The 24,916-nt window shown below is 41.1% G+C and overlaps 1 protein-coding gene across 3 annotated transcripts in view; it reads right to left on the bottom strand.

Moving 5' to 3' along the window:
- ltbp4 (latent transforming growth factor beta binding protein 4) overlaps window positions 1-815 on the bottom strand; it is a 121,842-nt gene extending 121,027 nt beyond the window's left edge. The window contains exon 1 of one of the 3 annotated variants that reach the window (XM_079825954.1): window positions 275-815. In XM_079825954.1, the coding sequence (XP_079682080.1) occupies window positions 275-530 (256 nt within the window). In that variant the 5' untranslated portion in view covers window positions 531-815. The remainder of the gene's footprint in view (window positions 1-274) is intronic. The other 2 variants (XM_079825956.1, XM_079825955.1) reach the window with 2 other exon arrangements.
- Between the last annotated feature and the right edge of the window lie 24,101 nt (window positions 816-24,916).

Below are 24,916 nucleotides of genomic sequence, written 5' to 3'. Positions count from 1 at the left end.
GGGACAAAATTACACCTGAAACACTTCATCACTTGGTGTCTTCAGTCCCTAAACATCTTTTAAGTGTTGCGAAAAGGAATGGCAACATTACAAAGTGGTAAATGCTTCACTGTCCCAACTTTTTTTGAAATGTGTTGCAGGTCTTTCACACTAATTGGAAATTAAACCGCTAGTCTATATATATATATTTTTTTTTAAGTGTTGCTGTCTTGGGTCCATATCCCGCAGGATGCCTCTAGTGCTGAAGTGTGTGTGTGTGTGTGCATGTACTCACACACTCTGAAGCCGGATCCAGGCGGCGTCTGTCCTCCCTGCTCGCTGTTGTAGATCGTGGTGACATTTCCCCGCTCACAGTAGTTGGTGCAGCGTCCCTGGGTGCAGCGCAGCCGGCAGATGGTGGGGGTGAAGAGCACCTTGATCCGCTCAGATCCCGCGCGGACGCCTGCGGATGAAGACGGCTGAGCGGCCGCTAGACAGAGGCAGAGGCAGAAGCCAGAGAACAGCAGCTCAGTCAGCCTGTGAGGACGCATGGTGTCCCTTCACATCACGCACACATCACACACCATCAGACGATTCCTCGGATCTGCCCTGCAAATATCCCAGCTAGTGCACAAAAGATATCAAGTAATGTCTGCCGAACACACCTGTGTGTGTGAGTGTGTGTGTGTGTGTGTGTGTGTGTGTGTGTTCAGAAAGCCGAGAGCTGTCCTGGTGTTTGAAGGTGCTGTTGCAAGCAAACTCTGGGATCCATCCAGCTCACAAACACACTGACAGGCTTCCCAACACACTCGGAGAAGTTTCCCCGTCATATGAGCAGGAGAGACCGGAGTGGGCGGCGAAAGAGAGAAAACTAGAGGAGGGAGAGAGAGAGAGACTTTGCGTCTCTGGCATCGCACACGGGGGTGAGGTCAGCGCCGTTTAATGTGTGTGTGTGTGTGTGTGTGTGTGTGTGTGTGTGTGTGTTTGTGTGTGTACCGGGGGCTTGTAGATGAAGGGAGGGGTGTGTTTTTCTTTCGCTCTGCATTTTCAACACTGTCATTTGGCAAGCGTTCTCTGTTCCCCTGCAGTGAGCTCTGGACAGCTCAGTGAGAATCACCTTCATGACTTCTGGAGCACAACAAGAGAGATTCTGAAGAATGCTCACCCTGCTCTTTTACTGACGTTGAATGTGGTGTTATTTTAGTATCATTCACATACTAGAGTTTTTTTTTTATATTTTGAATTAGGTTTTATTTTTTATTATCCCTTTTCATTTTAATTTTAGATCATGTTTTAGTCATTTTGTTGTGTATTTTGTCATTTTTATATGTTTTAGTTTTTTTTTGTATTTTTATTAATTTTTATTTCAGTTTTAGTTATTTTAGTACATCAAGTTAAATTATTATTAATAATTTAGCATGGGTGGGTTCAAATCCCAAACTCCTACTATACGTATATGTTTTTAAAATAAATAAATCATTTTATATGTATATATTTATAAATATAATGTAATAATAATATTAATAATAATAAAAATAATGTATTATTATATAATATAATATAATATTATATATATATATATATATATATATATATATATATATATATATATATATATATATATATATATATATATAATCATAAAAATAACAATCATGTATTAATATTAAAAGTATTATAATTTTCTAAAAAAAATATTTTAATATATAAATATTGTATATAAATAAAATTATACATTAATAATAATAATAATGTATTATTATTATTCTGAATTTATCATGGAAGGGTTCAAATCCCAACCTACTATATCATTTATATATATATATATATAAATAGTAGTACATAAAGTTAAACTAAAAGTTTGCTTTCTTATATTTAATTTCCGTTAACGTTTATTGTATTTAAAGCAACAAAAATATTTTTATGGTTAAAGTTTTAGTTTCGGTTAAAAGCCCTGAAGGGGACAAAATGACAATAAATCACCATAAAGTATCATATACAGTCCATAGAGCTATACTGTGAGTCTTACGATAGAACAATTATCAGTATTCTGTAATAAATCTCACAATTTTCTCATATAGTTAGAGAGAAATGGCATTGAATTAAACATGAAAGACTGACACACGTTTTTTTTTTTCACTTGGTCTTGTAAAATGGGGATATATGAGGTCATGAGTCATGAAAACTAATAAATATTACAACTAAATATGAATTTTTATAGTTATGCCAAGCTCTAAAATATTTTTTCAGGTATAAATTTTGAGTTAAACGTAAGACATATCAGTAACACTTTACAATAAGGCCTCATTTGTTAACGATAGTTAATGCATGAAGATATTCAGTCATTTTACACGCTTAGTGAATGTTCATGTTAGCTTACAGTGCATTAATGCAGTTTATGGAAAAGAGCTGCCCAGATATATTTCAACAATATTTCAAAATTACAAAAATGTGTGTTCCATGGGAAAAAAGCAGATCAGGTTTGGAATGACATGAGGGTGAATAAATGATGGTCATTTGTGTATGAACTTTTCATTTAAACCTGAGGATAAATCTAATCTAAAACAAGTGTCTGAATCCACACAGAGTCAACAACTCTACAAACAGTTCTCATCAAAGATTATGATACAATCTTCATAGATTCAAAAGCTGGTGTTTGAACGGGAATACAATCTCAGTGGTTTCTCCTAGACTGCAATGAGAGAGCAAATGAAGCTGTTTTTCTGCTTCCCCTCATGTATTCTCTCAAACCTTCAGATTTGCCAAGACTCCAATCAAACGCATGAGATCTCAATATGAACTCATTTCTCATCACATTCTTCCAGCATCAAATTATCTGCCAACAGTTGACTCATTTTGCTGCTATTTTTTATTTCTCCTGAGGAAGTTTAGGAGAAATATCTAAAAGTTGATGCTTTTTTCCCATGTTCCTCTTCCTTTAGTGTGTATTGTTTTGCTGTTTGAGCATGAAAAAGCTCTGAGTTCTTCTCTATATCAGTGTCAGTGTTTCTGAACTCCCTCAAAAGCCTCCATTAAGGCCCTTTCACACCGGACGCGTAACGAAAAAGCGAAGCGGAAAAAGCGAATATTTCGTGTGCGAATAGTTCGCGTCAAAACCATTCACACCAGCCGCGACGCGAGTGTGCGACGTTTCAGAGCTCCAACATTCCAAAACATTCACGGCGACAGCTGAGAAACACGGACACGTAATCATTCAGTGGAGACAAGCTTTTAATTTTCTTTAAAAGACAGAGAAGAAGGTTTTGGGTGCACCCAGTCTTAAAGAACAGAGAGTGTGAAGGGGAGGATGCGAATCTTCTACAGGAGCTAAAACTTTAACATGGCCGGTTCCGAACTTACTTTCAAATGTCCGTGGGACAATTTGAGGAGCTCCTCCAGACAGAGACGGTAGCAGCGCATCTAACGAGACACACACACACACACACACACACACACACACACACACACACACACACACACACACACACACACACACACACACACACACACACACACACACACACACACACACACACACACACACACACACACACACACACACACACACACACACACACACACACACACACACACACACACACACATGTTTGTTTTTGTGAAATGTGAGGACATTCCATAGGCGTAATGGTTTTTATACCGTACAAACCGTATTTTCTATCCCCTTACACTGCCCCTAAACCTACCCATCACACACACACACACACACACACACACACACACACACACACACACACACACACACACACACACACACACACACATGTTTGTTTTTGTGAAATGTGAGGACATTCCATAGGCGTAATGGTTTTTATACCGTACAAACCGTATTTTCTATCCCCTTACACTGCCCCTAAACCTACCCATCACACACACACACACACACACACACACACACACACACACACACACACACACACACACACACACACACACACACACACACACACACACACACACACACACACACACACACACTGCCCCTAAACCTAGCCCTCACAGGAGACTGTGCAGTTCACTTTCTGTGAAAAAAAACTTGTTCTGTATGATTTATAAGCATTTTGAAAAGTGAGGACATGGGTAACGTCCTCATATTTCACCCTCTTTTTGTAATACCTATGTCATACCCATGTCATTATACACATTTGTGTCCTGATATTTCACAAAAACATGCCCACACACACACACACACACACACACACACACACACACACACACACACACACACACACACACACACACACACACACACACACACACACACACACACACACACACACACACACACACACACACTCTAAAGGAACGGCTCGATCCGGAGCTGCTGTGTTTCCAGTTGAGTCACAATGTAAACATTTAAGTGCCACAGTCGAACTGACGGAAACACATTCACTTTCCATAGTCGCGGACGCAATTAGATAAAAAAAAAAAAAAATGTATTGATTATAATATCTGTAGCCTATAGTGGGCAAACACAGCTGCATCTGTACAGCTGTAAACACAACTACAGCTGTAATCTCGTGAGAAATGCGACACCTGGCAAAGGTTAATGTTGATTGAATGGCTAGTGCCTTGTATGTGATTGGTTTAAGCCTTTTCTGTCGCTGCGAGTGTTAAAAAAAATTGCCATCGAAACGAAAAAAATAAACATTGTTTTTTCGCCGCAGCACATTCGCGTTCGGTGTGAAAGCACTCATTACACAAACAGCTGATCAAAAAATAAAACCATTGCGCGAATTATTCGCGCATCAAAATCGCGTCCAGTGTGAAAGGACCTTAAGTCTTGAGTCACGTCACAATAATCCTCATTTAAATTATTCATATGCAGAATAAAGGGGCGGGGCATTTCCCAAACACACTTGAAGCGCTTGACCAATCACAACACACTGCTCCAGCCGACCAATCGGAGCACAGTGTGCTTTTCAGAAGGAGGGGCTTCATAGAGACAGGAACTAAACAGAGCGTTACTGACAGACTGGGAAAAGAGGAGCCGCAACACTGGAGAATATGAGGAAATATCCAACACTCAAGTAGGAAAACCTGCTCTAGTAGAGCCTACATACAAAATGAAGACTTTGGCATAATATGGCCTCTTTAAATGAAACATAGTCTCATGTAGCCAGAGCTTCAGACTGACAGCTCAACCAATCAGCAAGTCCCACCCCTGAAAGTTCCTGAACTTTGAAAAAGTGCTCCCTCGTGAGTAGGGCCGTTTTGAGGGGGGCATTTTTACCTGGTTCCTGCAGTGGAAACACGACGAGTTCCACCCCAAAGTTCCTGGGGAAAGTTCCCGCGCTGGAAACACGGCTTAAATGAAACAGCACCGAGCTATGAAAGAGATTTCCCTCTAGGAAGAAGCAAACAGGGGGTTAAATGGCCAGAACTGAGGTGAAATTGATTGTAACTCAGCCTGACTTGACACACTTTCAGAATCCAGAACAAATGTGTCTGTTTTGCGGGAGCCTCAGGGGGAGACGCGTTTCTCCCCACACCTGAACACACTGCACACACACATCCACAGCTGCTGGGACGCTGGACTAGTAATGCTACCGTAGGGAGGATCTAACCCGAAGGATCTGCGGATCATCTTACCCACACCGTGGCCCTGCAATGTCTCGTACAGGAAGCCATCCTGTCATTCTTTCCTGCTTGATCTACTTAAAAATGACTCCATCAATCATTTGGGAGGAGCTGTTCAACTGTGTCATGATGTCAATGTTTTACATATTAATGAGGCAGTAAAACATGCTTTACCATGGCAACCGGTCGTGTTTCTCATGCTGTTTGGAAAATGAAGTTGAATATAACCTTATTGTTGTAAATGATGTGGCACTGGATCAGGAACAGACACACAAAATATAATGAAGCTCTATTATTACTTGTTCAGGCAGGTTTTGCTCATCTGTTCTTTACTCAAATGTGTCCTGATGTGATCATTTCCTGGGAAATGAAACCAATGACTTTGTGCCATGTTCAGTGCCAGCAGTGTTGGGTAAGTTACTCTAAAAACACGTAAAACAGATCAACAGAACAAAACCATTAAACCAATACCTCGTGAAAGAAGAAGCTGAACCTTCATCAGATGTTAAACGTCAACTTCAGGATGACAAACTTACTATTATGAGCTATTTATTTTCTATTCTTTTGCATTTCAATATTTGCAGCTCTGTTGCCAAAATCTAAGACATTTTTTGTGATTTTGCTGTTTTTCTAGAAGTGTAAAATATATATATATATAAAGACAAAATACTTACTTATTTACTCACTTTTACTTTTACTTATATACTTTTACTTAAGTTTATTTACTTTTACTTACTTACTTATTTTATTTACTTTTCCTTACTTACTTTTACATACTTTTTTTACTTAAGTTTATTTACTTTTCCTTACTTTTACTTACTTTTACTGACTTTTATTTACTTTTACATACTTACTTTTACATTTACTTACTTACTTTTACATACTTACTTTTACTTTTATATTTTTACTTACTTACTTACTCACTTTTGCTTACTTACTTTTACTCACCTTTACTTTCTTTACGTTTACTTACTTTTACTTACTTACTTTTACTTATACTTACTTTTACTTACCTTTACTAACTTATACTTATGTTTACTTACTTTTACATTCTCACTTTTGCTTACTTACTTTTACTTACTTACTTTTACTCACCTTTCCTTACTTATACTTACGTTTACTTACTTTTACTTACTTACTTTTACTTATACTTACTTACTTTTACTTACCTTTACTAACTTATACTTATGTTTACTTACTTTTACATACTTACTTTTACTTACATACTTTTACTTACCTTTACTTACTTATACATACGTTTACTTATGTTTACTTACTTACTTTTACTTATACTTACTTTTACTTCAGTTTACTTACTTTTACTTACTTTTACTTATACTTACTTTTATTTACCCACATTTCAATATTTGCAACCCTGTTGCCAAAATCTAAGACATGTCTAAACAGTTTAAAAATCTTATTGTTGGATTTTTTCTCAAACTAAACATTAAATAAACATAAAACATATAAGACAATTTTTGTATTTATTTATTTATTCCCTTAACAAGAGTTTCATCTTTTTTAATATCAGTTCATTCTGGAGGGATACAAGCTTACCTCGTGTTAGATAATATAGTTTATCTGACCTATCAAACTATTCTCATAACAAATAAAACAATACTTGTTTAAAAAAGTAATAGGGCACTAAAGTGTACCATATTCATGTAATCCTGCTCTATATTAAGAGGGACCTATTATGCCCTTTTACAAAGTCTTGATTTTCAGGCTCTACTAGAGCAGGTTTTCCTGCTTGAGTGTTGGATATTTCCTGATATTCTCCAGTGTTGCGGCTCCTCTTTTCCCAGTCTGTCAGTAACGCTCTGTTTAGTTCCTGTCTCTATGAAGCCCCGCCTTCTGAAAAGCTCACTGTGCCTTGGTCACATTGCATTTGATTGACTTTTTCATGCTCAAACAGAAACATTACACACTAAAGAAAGATGGAAATGGACAAAAAGCACACCTCTTTAAGAGGGACATTTTCCGTAATCTCTCAATAACGTGTGCATCTTAACTCTGGTTTGTGGCACAATTATGGTTTCTCTGAATCTAAAATAGAAACTCCAGGTCACTCAAGTGCACAGACACAAGGGAAAACACAGCATTAATTATGAGCACCATCAACAATCTCTCACACAAGCATTCATATTTGGCACAACACACTGGACAATAAAATCTAAGGCTCGAACTATTGGTGCGTTCAGCTCCATTCTGCTCTCATCCTATTGACTGTAAATATTTATAAAGTGTGCCATTTCACTCGTCATCACAAAAATAAGTCATTAAAGAAAAAGTCGTTTCCTCATGGGCTGGAATGCCGAGCTTTCTCTCAGCGTGGAAACTTGGATTGGGCCGTTCCAGCCAGCATGAAGTCTTGGATTTGGAGAGATCTGACTCTTGTCTTTTCCACGTGAGTCGACGTCCCTCATTGGAGAATTTTCCATAGGGGAAGGTGTATTAGCAGCGAGCTGGAGGAAGCCCTGAGGTTATGAGGGCCGTCCAGGGCTGTTTACATGCTGGCTCCCGGACTGGGGTTGGGAAAGGCCTTTTGGGAATATTTGTGGGCTTCAGAGCACACTTCATTACATTAAACCACACTCAGCTGGAGAGAAACTGTACAGACACGCTCAGGAAACCCAGAATAACCACAGCTCAGACATTCTTCAGCTCAGCGAACACACATTACAGGAGAGTTTTAGGAGCCGGACAGCTTCTGACAACAGTTTTAATTAGATTTTAGTTTTCATGTCAAAGTCTTAGTCATTTTGTTTCAGGAATTTTATAAATATGTCTAAAACGTAAAATATATAGACATTTTTTATTTAAAACTTCAACGTAGTGAAATAAAATAACTTAGTAATTAATATTTTAATTCAGTTCATGTTTATTTTATAAGTTATTATTAAGTTATTAAAACTTTTTTATGGTTTTGGTTTTTTATCATTGATATAGACTATTATTATGGCTGATATGGACTATTATTAGTTCCCCGAGAAGGGGAACGAGACACTGCGTCATCGTGACGACACTTTGGGGAACGCCCCTCGCGTAAAGCGTCTGAAGAAACTGTAAAATCAGCCCAATCCGATTGGTGTTGCGTGATGACGTCGTATGTGACGGCATACCCGGAAGATACAAAGAGACGTCTGAACGAAACAGAGATAGCTTTTTTGCTCTTCAGCGTTAGCGCTCTGTGTTACCAGTCTGAGAGTATTTGGTGTTGTTATCTACCAACGTTGTTTCACAAGCATACAGGGCTCGCGAATTCCATGGCCGGTCCCGTGCTGTTGAGGCAGCACGGTTGATCTATCATGGACTCGCAGATGGGTCTGTCAGGGGAACTTGAGAAGTGCTTATGCATCTTCTCCTTCCCGGTGACAGCTCCATTGTTCTCCTTCCCCGCGTGGAAGCCCGCGCTGCGGCTTCTTCCCCCGGGGTGGAGGACCCGATGCGTGAGCTGTCTGATTCTGAGGAATTAGATGGGCTCCGTATCGAGGCTCGCCTTTCCTAATGCAGATTCAACCTCGAGTTGCCGAGGCGGCGCGCAGGTTTGGGTCTGTTATTAGAGTGATACAACGTGACACGGTGAGAAGGGATACTGTGGGTGCGAGGCATGCAGTCAGCTCCTGAGGGGGCGGGCTGTTTTCATTCAGAAATATCTCGACGCGTACTGCCGTGCGCCTTCGGGTGTTTCAGCCTCGCACCCGTTTGGCTTTTTTCTCGAGGGATGAAAGCCAGTTGTATTATAACGGCTTGAACCGCGTTGCTGAGGCAACGTGTGGTTTACGAGCCGTTTATAATACAATTAAGCAGTATTGTCTGATAATTGTGGCTGCGTTTTATTCTGAGGAATTAAATGAAATATGATCTGACTTTGAGGAGTTAGATATTCAGCCTATTATTCAGACCATGTTCACCGTATTTGTGAAATGTGATACTGTTTGGCTTTCTTCTCGAGGGAGGAAGGCCAATTGTATTATAACTGCTTGAGCCGCGTTGCTGAGGCAACGTGTGATTTTCGAGCCGTATATAATATAATCGAACAGTATTCGCTTTCACCTTACTATGGCTGCATTTAATTCAGAGGAATTAAATTAAAATATTATCTGACTATAGGAGTTAGATGTATTTTTTACTCAGCCTATCATTCGGACCAGGTTGCACGGTTGGGTGATTATGATGACATTTAATTCTGAGGAATTGAGTGTCATGTTATCTGACTTTGTTAAGTTAGATATTTAATCAGTCTGTCGCCCAAGCGTGTTTGACTTGTCTGGATATCCATCTAAGATTGGAGGTTGCGGCCCTGTCGAGCTGCTCCCTTAGATGAGGCCCCTGCTGGCCGGCCCCCTCTCCCGGGTAGGAGCAATCGAGGTCGCCTCCCCTGAGGAGCTTTTGGGAATCGATGTTGTGCTCCCGCCGTCTAGTACGTTTCGGGCCACATCGTTTCTCAGCGCACGCGCGCTGCACCAGCCGCCTCTAGCAAGACCTGCGGCGGTCCAGCAAACGCGTACGCACACCGAAAATCTTCCTCGATTTCGCCCTGCCGGTTAGCCGCTTCAGGGGGTCGGGGAGGAGGCTCGGTTGACACCCGAGGCCGGCCTCGAGAGGCTGGTTCCCTTAGCAGATTATCTCGGCGCATGGTTATGCCTCCGAATATATCTGCATGGGCCCTGCGTACTGTAGAACGGGTTACAGGCCGCAGTTCAGTTCCCTCCCCCGAAGTCTAACGGGGTGGTCTGAATTGTGGTCGGCCCAGAGCAGGTGCGGGTAATGGAACAGGAAGTACACTCCCTGTCGGTTAAGGAGGCTTTGAACGTATTCCTCTGCCAGTCAGGGAGTCCGGGTCCTACAGCTGGTACTTCATAGTTCCTAAGAAGGATGGCCAGTTGCGTCCAACTTTAGATCGGAGGTACTTGGATCGTTCTCCGAGGAGATTCAGATTCAAGATGCTTGAGTGTCGTGGTTCAGATCCAGTCTGAGGACTGGTCTGTCACGGTGGATCTAAAGAGGACACATACTTCCATGTTCCATCCTTCTGTGTCACGGGGGATTCCTGAGGTTCGCTTTCGGGGGCGAAGCGTATCATTATCAGGTTCCTCCATTCGGGCATCACTGTACAGCAGTTTAGGACTGCTGGGACTTGCGGCAGCTGCGTCCAACATAATTTCTCTTGGCCTGCTGCACGAGACCCCTACAGTGGTGGCTGGGAACCAGGGAGGTTTTCCTTGAGGGGAAGACCATTCTGTATGATCAGGGTAACGCGCAGATGCCTTCGTTCCCTCGTCATATGGAAGAGACCTTGGTTCCTGTCCCGGGGGCCAGTGCTGGGAGCATCATGTTGCCGGGAAACCGTTTCAACAGACGCATCCCTCACTGGTTGGGACACGGTCATGGAAGGCCGCTTTTTCAGAGGTCTGTGGGAGACCCGGCATTCTTCCTGGCACATCTACTGCCAGGAAATGCTGGCGGTCTACGAAGCTCTGAGGAGCTTCCTCCCGGACCTCCGCGGCCACCATGTCCTGATGCGGAAGTGAACCAGGGGGCTTTCCTTGAGGGGAAATTCATTCTGTATGATCAGGGTAACGCGCAGATGCCTTCGTTCCCTCGTCATATGGAAGAGACCTTGGTTCCTGTCCCGGGGGCCAGTGTTGGGAGCATCATGTTGTCGGGAAACCGTTTCAACAGACGCATCCCTCACTGGTTGGGACACGGTCATGGAAGGCCGCTTTTTCAGAGGTCTGTGGGAGACCCGGCATTTTCCTGGCACATCAACTGCCTGGAAATGCTGGTGGTCTACAAAGCTCTGAGGAGCTTTCTCCCGGACCTCCGCGGCCACCATGTCCTGATACGATCCGACAATATGTCGGCAGTATCGTATCTAAACCACCAGGGGGGCCTGAGGTCGCGCCCTCTTTGCAGACTGGCGCATCAGGTTCTCCTGTGGTCCCAGGGGAGGTTGTCATCCCTCAGGGCGATGTACATCCCCGGGGACCAAAACTAGGGAGCAGACATCCTGTCGAGGCAGGGGCTGAGGCCCGGGGAATGGCGACTCCACGCCGAGGTGGTGGAGGCTATGTGCGAGCGGTTGGGCCCGGTGGAAGTGGATCTATTCGCGTCTCAAGAGACGTCCCACTGCCCGCTGTGGTTCTCCCTCACTCATCCGGCCCTGCTGGGGCTGGATGCCATGGCACAGATGTGGCCGAGGCTTCGTCTGTACGCTTTTCCCCCGATCACTCTGCTCCCGGGAGTACTGAAGCGTGTCCGCCGGGAGGGCATCAGCCTTCTCTTAGTAGCACCCCGGTGGCCCACTTTAGTATGGTTCTCCGACATCATCTACCTGCGGGACGGTCCCCCATGGCAGGTCTCTCTGAGGAGGGACCTGCTATCTCAGGCCGAGGGCACGATTTAAGCCTACCCCCGGCCAGAGGTGTGGGGTCTCTGGGTCTGGCCCTTGAGGGGGCCCAGTACCTAGTAGAGGGCCTGTCGGCGGGTGTCGTAGAGACCCTACTCAGCTCCAGAGCTCCTTCCAGCAGGAGGTTGTACAGCCTGAAGTGGAATATTTTCCACTTGGCGTAGAGAGCGGGAGGTGAACCCAGTTATCTGCCCGGTGGCTTCAGTGCTGGAGTTCCGTCAAGACCGCTTCTCCGCCGGTCTTTCCCCGTCCACACTTAAGGCGTATGTGGCTGCCATTTGGGCTTTCCACGCACCTCTAAGTGATGGGCCGTTGGGAAGCCACTATCTGGTTGTACGATTCCTCCGTGGGGTTCGGAGGATGAGGCCTGCGGCTCATTCCAGGGTCCCAACCTGGGACCTGGCGGTGGTGCTCGAGGGTTTGGCTGAGGCCCCCTTTGAGCCGCCGGAGTCATTGAGGATTTATCTGGAGAAGTCTGCTCAGTGGAGAAAGTCAGACCAGCTGTTGGTGTGTTTTGGTTCACCCAAGAAAGGGCTGCCTGCGTCAAAGCAGACGATTAGTAACTGGATTGTCCAGGCTATAGCCATGGCTTATCGGGTGCGCAACCTGCCTTCACCCTTAGCTGTGAGGGCCCATTCTACCAGGAGCATGGCCTCCTCAGTAGCCCTCCTTTCTGGGGCCTCTATGCTAGACATCTGCGAGGCAGCTGGGTGGGCCACTCCTCACACCTTCATTCGTTTTTATAGACTGCATCTCCCTGAGACGCCTGGCGCGAGAGTGCTCGCCCCCTAGTTGTGCCTGGTTCCAGCTTCACACTGGGGTGGGTATGATTGGTGCGGGATAGTTGGTACTCGTTCCCCAAAGTGTCGTCACGATGACGCAGTTCGAGTTCCCTCGAAGGGGAACGTCTCGGGTTATGACTATAACCCTTGTTCCCCGAGAAGGGGAACGAGACACTGCGTCTCGTGTCCACCCAATCATCAGAGCGCTCGCTTCATCGCAAAGAACGCTATCTCTGTTTCGTTCAGACGTCTCTTTGTATCTTCCGGGTATGCCGTCACATACGACGTCATCACGCAACACCAATCGGATTGGGCTGATTTTACAGTTTCTTCAGACGCTTTACGCGAGGGGCGTTCCCCAAAGTGTCGTCACGATGACGCAGTGTCTCGTTCCCCTTCTCGGGGAACAAGGGTTATAGTCATAACCCGAGACGTTTTTGTTAATATTTCGAATTCGATTTTATTTTAATGTTTTCTGTTTTCACTTTAATTTTAGCCAAACTTTTAGTCATTTTAGAGTTTTTTTAAAAAAATGTATTCATTTATTCATGAATTTTATGTAACAAAAATGTTGGCAAAATTTTTTTTTAAATGTATATTGAATTTTATTTCAGTTAATGTTTATTTTGTTTCAAGTAACGTAAAATGTTTATGGTTTTATTTTTTATAACTGAAATGGACTATTATTATAGTTTTTATGAATATTTTGGAATTCGATTTTATTTTGATATTTTCTGTTTTTATCTTAATTTTAGCCAAACTTTTATTCATTTTAGAGTTTTTTTTTAAATGTATTTATTTATTCTTGAATTTTATGTAAAACATATATTTTATTTTATTTCAGTTAATGTTTATTTTATTTCAAGTAACAAAAACGTTTTATGGTTTTAGTTTTTATAACTGATATGGACTATTATTCTAGTTTTTGTCAATATTTTGAATTAGATTTTATTTTGATATTTTCATTTTCATTTTAGTCAAAGTTTTAGTCATTTTGTTGTTTCTGTAAATTTTTTTCATACATTTTAAAAATGTCTAAAATGTATGATCTATAGACATGTTAATGTAAACAAAACAAAAAAAATGTTGACAACTGCCTGAAATAAAATACATTTAAGATTTTTTTTTATTTATTAATATTTTATTTCAGTCAATGTTTATTTTATTTCAAGTAATTCAAACTTTTTTTATGCTTTTTATTTTATGGTTTTAGTTTTTATAACTGATATAGACTACTATTATATTTTTTGTGAATATTATAAATTTATTTTATTTTAATATTTCTGTTTTCATTTTAATTTTATTCAAACTTTTAGTTGTTTTTGTTACAATTTTATAAATATGTCTAAAACTTATAATCTATAAACGTCTTTATATTAAAAAAAAATTGTAATTCAATGTAAAATAAAACAAATAAATGTAGGCAACTGCCTAAAATAATAAGTTTAAGTTTTTTTATATTTTATATTATTTAATTCAATGTTTATTTTATTTCAAGTAATTACATTTTTTATGGTTTTAGTTTTTATAATTTATATAGACCACTATTATAGTTTTTGAGAATATTTTAAATTGTGATATTTTCTTTTTTCATTTTAATTTTAATCAAACTTTTAGTAATTTTACAGGGTTTTAAAAAAAATTATTTTAGTAATTCAATGTAAAAAAAAAAAAGAAAAGTTGGCAACTGCCTGGAATAAAATAAGTTTTTTATTTATATTTAAATTTAGTCTAGTTAACGTTATTTTTATGGTTTTAGTTGTTATCATTGATTTACATATTACAATGATATATGTGTATTTATAAATTATATATGATATATTTTATTTAAATGTTTTCTGTTTTCATTTAAAGTTACATTTTGGTAGCTTTGTTGTCGGTTTTTGTCATTTTTACTATTTTTTATTTGATTATAAATGTGTCTATACAGTTTTTATTACCTTTCTTTTTTAAACTATATATAAACTAAGCATAGTTATTTGTGTACATGAACTTAAACAAAAAAAGAGAAATGTTGCCTTGGTTCTGAAATAGCTTAAATAAAAGAAGTTTTATTTATTTATATATATATTTTTTTTATTTCAGTTAATGTCTATTTTATTTCAAGTAATAAAAAGATTAGTTTTGGTTAATGATAATAACTCTAAAATGATGATTGATTTGAAGTGAATTCCATGAATTGCTGTAACATGCCATTCAAAGTTTCATCTCCCTGGAGCTTTACTTATCAGCCACAGCTTCATATTCAAGGGCTTAAAGACTATAAATCTAGAGATAAGCAACATGAGACGTCTGTGTGTCTGTGTGTGTGTGTGTGTGTGTGTGTGTGTGTGTGTGTGTGTGTGTGTGTGTGTGTGTGTGTGTGTGTGTGTGTGTGTGTGTGTGTGTGTGTGTGTGTCTGTGTGTGTGTGTGTGTGTGTGTGTGTGTGTGTGTGTGTGTGTGTGTGTGTGTGTGTGTGTGTGTGTGTGTGTGTGTGTGTGTGTGTGTGTGTGTGTGTGTGTGTGTGTGTGTGTGAGAGTGAGTGAGAAAGAGGTCAGCCTCCCCACTCTTCCCATCCGCTGCCACAGAGGGCCAGTCCAGTGTGTTATGAGGTCATGGAGACACAGGGGTTCCCATTAGCACCACATCCATCTCTCCTGGGTCATTCCTGCTCCATCACCTCCAGGCCAAGCCAAACAATGGCAGGAATATGCTACAATGGCGTATCGAGGGCTGTCTCCATGCAAACTAGCCCCAATCTACAGGCAGATAAACCTTATCGCGGCACAAAAGTTTTAAAACCAGGAAACAGGCCAAATTATTAAAACAAGATATTCTCTCCTCAGGCCGGCTGCTTTAAAGCCAGCGCTGCTTCTGGCAGAGAAACGGTCAACATGTTGGCACAGAAACCTGGACAAACCTTCAAGCCTTTCTGACTCCAGCTCCACAATAACATTCCCAAGCCCCACGACTTTTCCAACTCTTTATGATTTGATAAGAGACTCACAATTTCTATAAATACCTGATAACACTTTCCATTTGTTAACATGAACAAACATTCTGTACAAATGCCTTACTCTAACTAACTTCAACTAATGAGACATTATTGCAAAGTGTTACCAAATATTTTAGATCTTGGCATAACTAGAAACATGTACACTGTTCAGTCATAACATTATGACCTGATATTGTGTTGGTCCCCCTGACCCGTCTCTGATGGACTCCTCTAGACCCCTGAAGGTGTGCTGTGGTCTCTGGCACCAAGATGTTAGCAGCAGATCCTTTAAGTCCTGTAAGTTGCGAGGCGAGGCCTCCATGGATCGGACTTGTTTGTTGGATTGGATTGAGATCTGGGGAATTTGGAGGCCATGTCAACACCTCAAACCATTCCTGAAGCATTTGTGCTTTGTGGCGGCGCATTATCTGCTGAAAGAGACACCAGGGAATACCGTCTCCATGAAAGGCTGGACATGGTCTCAACAATGCTTAGGTAGGTGGGACGTGTCAAAATGTTCACTTGCTGCCTAATATAACCCATCCACTAACAGGAGCCGTGATGATAGAGAGATAATCAGTGTTATTCACTTCATAATGGTCATACCTGGTCATAATGTTATGCCTGATCAGTGTATAATTGACATGATTTTTCCAGGTCTAGAAATCACACTTTTTAAACGAAGCAGCCTCATATATCAAGTTTTATAAACATTGAAATGTGAAACATACAGCCAGGTTGTTTGGTCTCTGAGTTTGAAATCTCGGACTTTTGATCGCAGACACAGTTTGATCTCATTTGCTCTTCATTAGCAGAAACCATCTAAGTATTAGCAGGATCTTTCCTACAGGGAAGGATATGAGGTGTGTGTTTTTCCCGGTTTTCTCCCAGCTGGCTTGGACTGACCTGCTGTGTAAACGAGTGTGTACTGGCCGCGTTGAGTGTGGAAGGTTTTGGAGCTGGAGTGTGTGTTGGCTCCAGTAGAGGATGAAGACTCCAGTCTGCTTCGCTCTGATTCGATGTATTTCAGTATAACACCTGCGATCTTCTCTCCACCTGTTCCGCTGGACAGAGCTCTCTTCAACAGGACTGACTGGGTCTCTTTAACGCTGCAACACAAAGCAAAATAAAAACCTATGGATGCTGAGAACGCCCTTAAAATGCACAGATAAATCCACAACAAAAAGCTCAGAAGAAATAAAAACACTCTCTGTACAAACTAGAATAAAGGCTCAAGTGAAATCCAAGAACAAACTAATGTGATGTCATTTCAAATTGTGATGTAATTTTTTGGGAGTTTGGAAGAGTTTCAGAGTTTCCGGAAAAGTTCGCCCATGAGGGCTTCAGCCTCTAAAATTCTGTCCAGCCCCCCTAAAAAATGTGTGATTTGGCGGCTTCGTCCCGTCTTTTAATCGGCGTGTTCTTCAATCCGCTGTGGCGGCGAATAGAGCGCACGTCAGAAGCAGAGGTGTGTGTGTTCATCTGAGCCTCATTGGTCTGTCGCCGCTCGTCAATGTCAAAACATGTGAGAAAACCAATCAAATCAGAGTAGGCGGGCTTTATGTTCACAGAAGCTGCTGAGGCTGAGCGCGAACTTTAGCAGCGCGACTCAACGTCAAGTGAGAGATATGAAGCTAAACTAAACGTTTCATATTTAAAGCAGCACTAGGTAACTTTTCAACCTTTATAATATATTTTCAAGACTCTTGTGATGATACATGGACTTACAATAGGTTGAGTGACACGTCTGCCATAGCCTGACGGGTCTGTATCGTTTTTAATCGTACTTTTAAACTTCAGGTTTCGGGTCGTAACCCGAGAAAAGAAAGAACTACAAAATTCGACTGCTTTACGGCATATACGTCACTTCCACCACCACTTCCTTAAGTTCAGACGTGCGAGCCCAACTATCATTTGTTTGCCGGATGTTATAGTCATGGCCGAAGCAGCAGAAAAATAAGAAAGCAAAGGTTTTGTCGGAGGAAAGCAAAAAGAGGAAATGAGAAAGTGATGAGATTAAAGACAGGAGGATCAACATTGGGCAGCGTTTGCTCGTTGGCGTGAGCTGAAGGAGGAGCAGCTTCATTCTTGCAAGTAAATACATAAGACGTACAAAATCATATTTTAGGATACCTAACATGTCTGTGATATTGGTTTATTTGTCTTGTCTCAAGCTATAATGCAAATCGATTTTTCAAATTTGCAGATTCATCTATGGTAGCTTGATATTATAATATTGACGATATATGGTTATTATCTACCACTCAAACATTGAATTGAAGTATCATATAGATTCCGTAAAACGGGAACCAATAGACTAGGCTACTATAATGACGCTGGCTTGTAAACGTGAGCATCGCGATCATTTGGCGTTTGAAAAAAATAAAACCCATGAAATGATATTCATATGACATGCTGAAACATATGCCACTGTACCTGGGATGAAGACATTTCACACGCGACGCAAGCAGAACACGCATGTGAACTCCTGCAGTGTTCAGGGCTATCATGGCTGTCATGTCAATAAATGCACGTGCGATGCATCCACTGATGTAAGATGACAAGAGTTTACGACAGTAGTAGAGGACAATACTGTTTCCCAACTGTAGGGGGAGCCGAGAGCAAAACCTACCTAGTGCTGCTTTAACAGCTGCTTCTTTAAGTCAGAAATGTTAAACAAATGACAAAAATATTCAGGCAAATTAATAAACTTTTGTCTAATTTCGCCATTTTGAATTGAAATAGACCTATGTAATGTCATTTATAATATAATTAACAAACAAGAAATATTAACAAAGCCGTTTTCTTCAGATTAGGCATAAGAGTAATAGTAACAAATGTTTGCATATTGTAAATGAATAATTCCATGTGTAGCTCTCAGTAAATAAAAAAGATCAGCTTTTTCAGCCTGTATTGGGCATAACGTAAAGAATGTGTGCATATTGTGAATTAATTTTAATAAATTGAGTTACCTAGCTTTCCTGTTAGCCTTCGAAAATGATTCATAAAACATATAAATATCAGTTAAACATATGTTTACTTTCTTCACTGACAAAAATGGAAAAATGTTATCAGTCATATCTGCCCACTGATATGGTTTTCAAGCTGTTGTTATCAAATTGTTTGGCGTAAAGAACATTTTAAAATGCACATATGTAGATAATAGAAATCAAAATTTTCTTGAGGGGCCATGCCCCCGAAACGAAATAATAAACAGCCAATATCCTAATATGCATAAAGCTACGAGTTAATAGTGAGGATTGGACCCTAAACTAAAGTCTTACAAATTTTTTTATTCATTCCCTCGCTGGGGGCTGAGCCGGCCTAAAATTAAAATCCTGGAATCGCCCCTGCCGCGGAGGCTCCGCCTTCTTTAATGTCAAAACCTTTTCAGGTCCATTTCCTCTGTTCAGTCCGTCAAGGTCAGACGTCCGCCAGTGAAAACACACTGGAGAGCTGCTTTATAGAAAACGAGGTTGTACTTTTGATGAAACGAGTCACTGACACAGTTTTTTTTTATGTTTAATACGATAAAGCTGCTATTATTTTAAGCAATCTATTATAAAGTGCTATATAAATAAACAGAGCTTGTGCAAACATATCCATCAGATGCTTTTCTTATGCTTTATTAAAGAGGTCCTATGCCATTGATGTAAAATAAGTCTCTGATGTCCTCAGAGAGTGTATGTGAAGTTCTCAAAATACCCCAGAGATCATTTTTGTATGTTAAAATCGCCACTTTTGGTGGGCGAGCAAAATGTGCCGTTTTTGTGTGTGTCCCTTTAAATGCAAATGAGCTGCTGGAGCTTCAAGAGCTTGTGTTAGCAGCTCTAATTACCTCACACACACACACACACACTGAACATGACAGAAACTGTTCAGCCTTTTATGTTGGACAATGATGGAGAGACTTAAGAAGAAGAGACGACATGTAGAACGAGACAGGACGAGGCTGAAAGGGATAGTTGATGAGTTTATGAGTTTCTGTCATGATAATCTAAAAATCTCTTGTGAGGGAACTGTTGTAAAATTAGCCAGAGAATATCTGCTGATGAAGAGAGAACAGGGATAGTTTAGTGTAATTACGGTTATAACTGATGATGTCATCTTGCTTTATGACATGCGTCTGCGTTTGTGTTCGTACTGCATCAATAAATGTGAAAGACGGACTCGACTACAGCAACTCTTCCTCTTCTCCACATGTTCCCGGGGGCGGGGTTATGTAAATGTTAGGGTTAGTGATGTCACTGACTTGTTGTAGTCCCTACCAGCCGTTTGTTGTAGTCCTTAAAAAGACATTTCTGTAAAAGAGAACTTTGCAGATGTTGTTTATGCTCAAACAGCGACGCTACACACTCACTAAAGTTACACAAGTGAAATCATAATCAACCACCCCTTTAAAAAAATGCTTGCTTTTTTCTCAATTTTGTTGTGTGTTGTTTTTCGGAAAGCGCGCAGCACTTTTTTATATAATCATCTAGACGTCGCTCTCAGCAGTGTGTGTGTCGTTGGATGTTCACTAACAGTATATCGCTGCTCACAATATATATTATTAAATGAGTTTTACCCCCAAAACAAAGAACGAAGAAGAACTCCACTGTGAGTACTTCGGGGCCTTAAGTATGATGGTAAATTTATACAGTTTCTGCCTAGAAAAGACAGTTATAGATATTTTAAGTAAATATATTGCAATATTTTTAAAGATCTGTGTATGTATTTTTGATGTAAATGTAAATTATTTCCAGTGAACAACATAAACAAACTTCACAAACCGAGGAGTCTTGTACATATGGTCGTATAAATGTAAACTATTGTACTTTTATGTAGCACATGAAATCCTTCAAGACATTTTAAAACTGAAAGCCATTCAAGTAGCCGCTTTGAATTCAAATTGTCCTTAATGGGCCACTGTTGTTATGTTACCAACTTTCTTCTTGCAGTGGTTTCCTGTAAAACTGTGTGTCCACGCGGATGCAAATCCACAGCATGGACTTAGAAAGCATGAGCATGAGCTCATTTTCCCAAACAGAGATAATTTACAGTAAAAACAAGCTGACGTGAGCTTGGGTCAACAGCAAACAGCCTATAAAACATGCATATGTCCATTTCCATTTTACACGCAACCTTCTCAACTCTACATGTGTTATTCACACACTCACCCTGCATAAACACCCTCAGCGCCACAGGAGACGATTTGAGAGAGGACGCATTCACAGAAAACTATGAAATAGGACAACTGGATAGGTCCTAATACCGAGCCCTGAGGTACTCCTCAATTTGCATTGAGCTCCAGCAAATTGAATCATAAGGATAATCGGCCTCATACTCTACTTTTCATTTATACATCATATATGTCTCTGAATACAAAAATATATATGTCTTCCAATTTGCATTATCAATGTCAAAGTGCACTAATATTTCCATTCTTTCATTTATTTCATGCTTTAGAAAAATCCCATAAACATCTAACAAGCCTGGGGCATTTCCTGTAATCCCCACTGTGATGATTTACTACCTTTTAAGGAACATTTCAGACAATGAGGTTTCTAAAATACATACGTAGGGCACATACCTTTCATAGCGGACAAATGTAAGCATTCATATCTTACTTGGAAAGCCATGGAAATAAAAGCAGAACTTGCTTGCTTTAGCGACTCGGGGTTTAGTTGCCAGGCTCGGGACTTTCAAACACAGAGGACTTATCTGACAAATCTAGTTCACACATTGAGCGTGATATAAAAACTGTTGAAAGATGGGGAAATTGCAGGCTGTCAGCAGAGAGTGTGTATGCAACATTGGCCCGTCAGGTAGATGATTGAAACTGACCCATAAATGCAGTCTTTCAATAGTCTATTGTGAGAGAGCTGTTTCCACAGGGCAGGCCCTTCCTTCCCAAGCTTAGATTCAGCAGTGGACTTGCTCAACCGTCTGAGATCATTGGAGAGTCTGAGTGGGTCTGATCGACCTCAAAAAGGCAGTAAATCTCTCAAACTAGGACTCAAACCAAACTGTATTGGTTTAGAGTAACATTTAATGTTGCCAAAATACTCCTTTTTTTCTATAAATAAAAATGTAAGGGTTTAACTCTTGCAAGTGAAAACAATAAAAATATGGTATAGTAATTGTACAATTAATACTTATTTTAAAATATATTCTTTTTAGTTTACAGTGTTTGTATTACAATGATAATCTATTCCTGTCTTAGAGATATTATTATTGTTATTATTATATAATCTCACTCAGCTATCAGGCCTGAGGAATCTCAGTTTCAGTTAAGAAAATAGATTATAAATTAGATACTGTTCAAATGTTTTGCCCTTAAAGAGCATCAAGTTAATCTTGAGTACCTATAGAGTAGTGTGTATCCTTCATATAGAGTCTTTAGTTTGTCATATTTATAAAAGACAGACACGCTGTACCGATTCTTTCTGAAAACAGCCGAGCTCGTGGAGACATGCAGTGGGCGGAGCTAAAGAGTCATGAGCAAATTGAAAAAGGTATTATATATCGATAATTCTATATCGAAGGGATTTTAAGTTAAAAATTCCAGGATTCAGGACGATACTAGTAATGATATTTCAAATAAGATCTAGTTTAACTGTATTGGATGAAAACTATTGTGTAATTTCTTCTCAGAGAGGCAATATGATCATGCTATCAGAATATCCTGTATGTTTCAGAACTGAAAACGTCCTTGTTAGTCCAGAATCAGCTTTTATTGTAACCATCCCAGAGAAGAACTCGTTGTGGAATGAGCCTGTCGGTGAAAGACCGCCTCTGCAGAAGAAGATCAACGCCTACTTCATCATCGCAACTTTGGCCCCGCCCACTGGAGTGTTAGTGAGATGGCGAGGAGAGAAAAGCGATACAGGATCACTGGACTAAAAATAACATGACCTTCCAAAGGTTGCTTTTACGATATGGACTCGACAGGAATGCCACAACATGTAAGTAACCGGGCGTTTACACTGAAGTCTCACAGCAGCCAATCACAGCAGTGGGCGTTTACACTGAAGTCTCACAGCTGTCAATCACAGCAGTGGGCGTTTACACTGAAGTCTCACAGCAGCCAATCACAGCAGTGGGCGTTTACACTGAAGTCTCACAGCCGCCAATCACAGCAGTGGGCGTTTACACTGAAGTCTCACAGCCGCCAATCACAGCAGTGGGCGTTTCCACTGAAGTCTCACAGCAGCAAATCACAGCAGTGGGCGTTTACACTGAAGTCTCACAGCCGCCAATCACAGCAGTGGGCGTTTACACTGAAGTCTCACAGCCGCCAATCACAGCAGTGGGCGTTTACACTGAAGTCTCACAGCCGCCAATCACAGCAGTGGGCGTTTACACTGAAGTCTCACAGCCGCCAATCACAGCAGTGGGCGTTTCCACTGAAGTCTCACAGCTGTCAATCACATCTGTGGGCATTTCCACTGAAGTCTCACAGCAGCCAAACACAGCAGTGGGCGTTTCCACTGAAGTCTCACAGCCGCCAATCACAGCAGTGGGCGTTTCCACTGAAGTCTCACAGCAGCCAACCACATCAGTGGGCGTTTCCACTGAAGTCTCACAGCAGCCAAACACATCAGTGGGCGTTTCCACTGAAGTCTCACAGCAGCCAAACACATCAGTGGGCGTTTCCACTGAAGTCTCACAGCAGCCAATCACAGCAGTGGGCGTTTCCACTGAAGTCTCACAGCAGCAAATCACAGCAGTGGGCGTTTACACTGAAGTCTCACAGCCGCCAATCACAGCAGTGGGCGTTTACACTGAAGTCTCACAGCCGCCAATCACAGCAGTGGGCGTTTACACTGAAGTCTCACAGCCGCCAATCACAGCAGTGGGCGTTTACACTGAAGTCTCACAGCCGTCAATCACAGCAATGGGCGTTTCCACTGAAGTCTCACAGCTGTCAATCACAGCAGTGGGCGTTTACACTGAAGTCTCACAGCTGTCAATCACAGCAGTGGGCGTTTACACTGAAGTCTCACAGCTGTCAATCACAGCAATGGGCGTTTCCACTGAAGTCTCACAGCAGCCAATCACAGCAGTGGGCGTTTACACTGAAGTCTCACAGCCGCCAATCACAGCAGTGGGCGTTTACACTGAAGTCTCACAGCCGCCAATCACAGCAGTGGGCGTTTACACTGAAGTCTCACAGCCGTCAATCACAGCAATGGGCGTTTCCACTGAAGTCTCACAGCTGTCAATCACAGCAGTGGGCGTTTACACTGAAGTCTCACAGCTGTCAATCACAGCAGTGGGCGTTTACACTGAAGTCTCACAGCTGTCAATCACAGCAATGGGCGTTTCCACTGAAGTCTCACAGCAGCCAATCACAGCAGTGGGCGTTTACACTGAAGTCTCACAGCTGTCAATCACAGCAATGGGCGTTTCCACTGAAGTCTCACAGCGGCCAAACACATCAGTGGGCGTTTCCACTGAAGTCTCACAGCAGACACGCCCCTTCAAACAGAGTGTTCAGATCAGAGGCTAAAATCAGGAACAATGCCTTTTACAATCATACTAACATTATAAGTGCACCACAGGAAACATTATTAAACAATGCAGTTCATGACCTCTTTAACTAACATCACTAAATGGACGCGTTATGTTTAGTGGATCTGTGTGAAAACCCAGGCATTACACAACAGGCTAAACACTTTTCTTGTCTTTTATTCAATGTTAAAACCTGTCCTCTAAATCAAAATGTTGCAAGATGATACCTTGGTGTGACATAAACCACTTCTTAACCATGACCGCATATACACTTTCACAAGTAAATATATTCCGTCTTGAACATCAAAGCTCTGATCAGAGACTTCCAGCTAGGGACAAGGCTTCTTAACTTTATGCTATTCATTGCCCCATCAATCTGAGATCAGATGAGGTGTGGCTCTCCAATCATAACACTTTTCTTCACAACCTTTTGTTCTTTTGCATCCTCTGTCATCTGAATGCAGTATAAAAGAAGCATCTGCCTATGAGGCAGCCAGTCAAAATAAAGATGTCTTTTTGAGGGCGAGCAGTACATCTTCTACTCCACAATATCTACCTTGGCAAAACATCAGGTGAGATTAGAGATAGCGATATTTTTCATTTTCAGGGTGGAGAGTGAGCCGTGAGAAGATAAGGGTTACTTAAGGTCTCTGTGTAAAGAAAGAGAGCATATA

The sequence above is a fragment of the Gobio gobio genome, assembly GCF_949357685.1.
Source record: "Gobio gobio genome assembly, chromosome: 9".
In the NCBI taxonomy this organism is placed as follows: Eukaryota; Metazoa; Chordata; class Actinopteri; order Cypriniformes; family Gobionidae; genus Gobio; species Gobio gobio.
The sequence above is the reverse complement of the archived record's forward strand: the minus strand, read 5'-3'. Positions and strand labels throughout refer to the sequence as shown.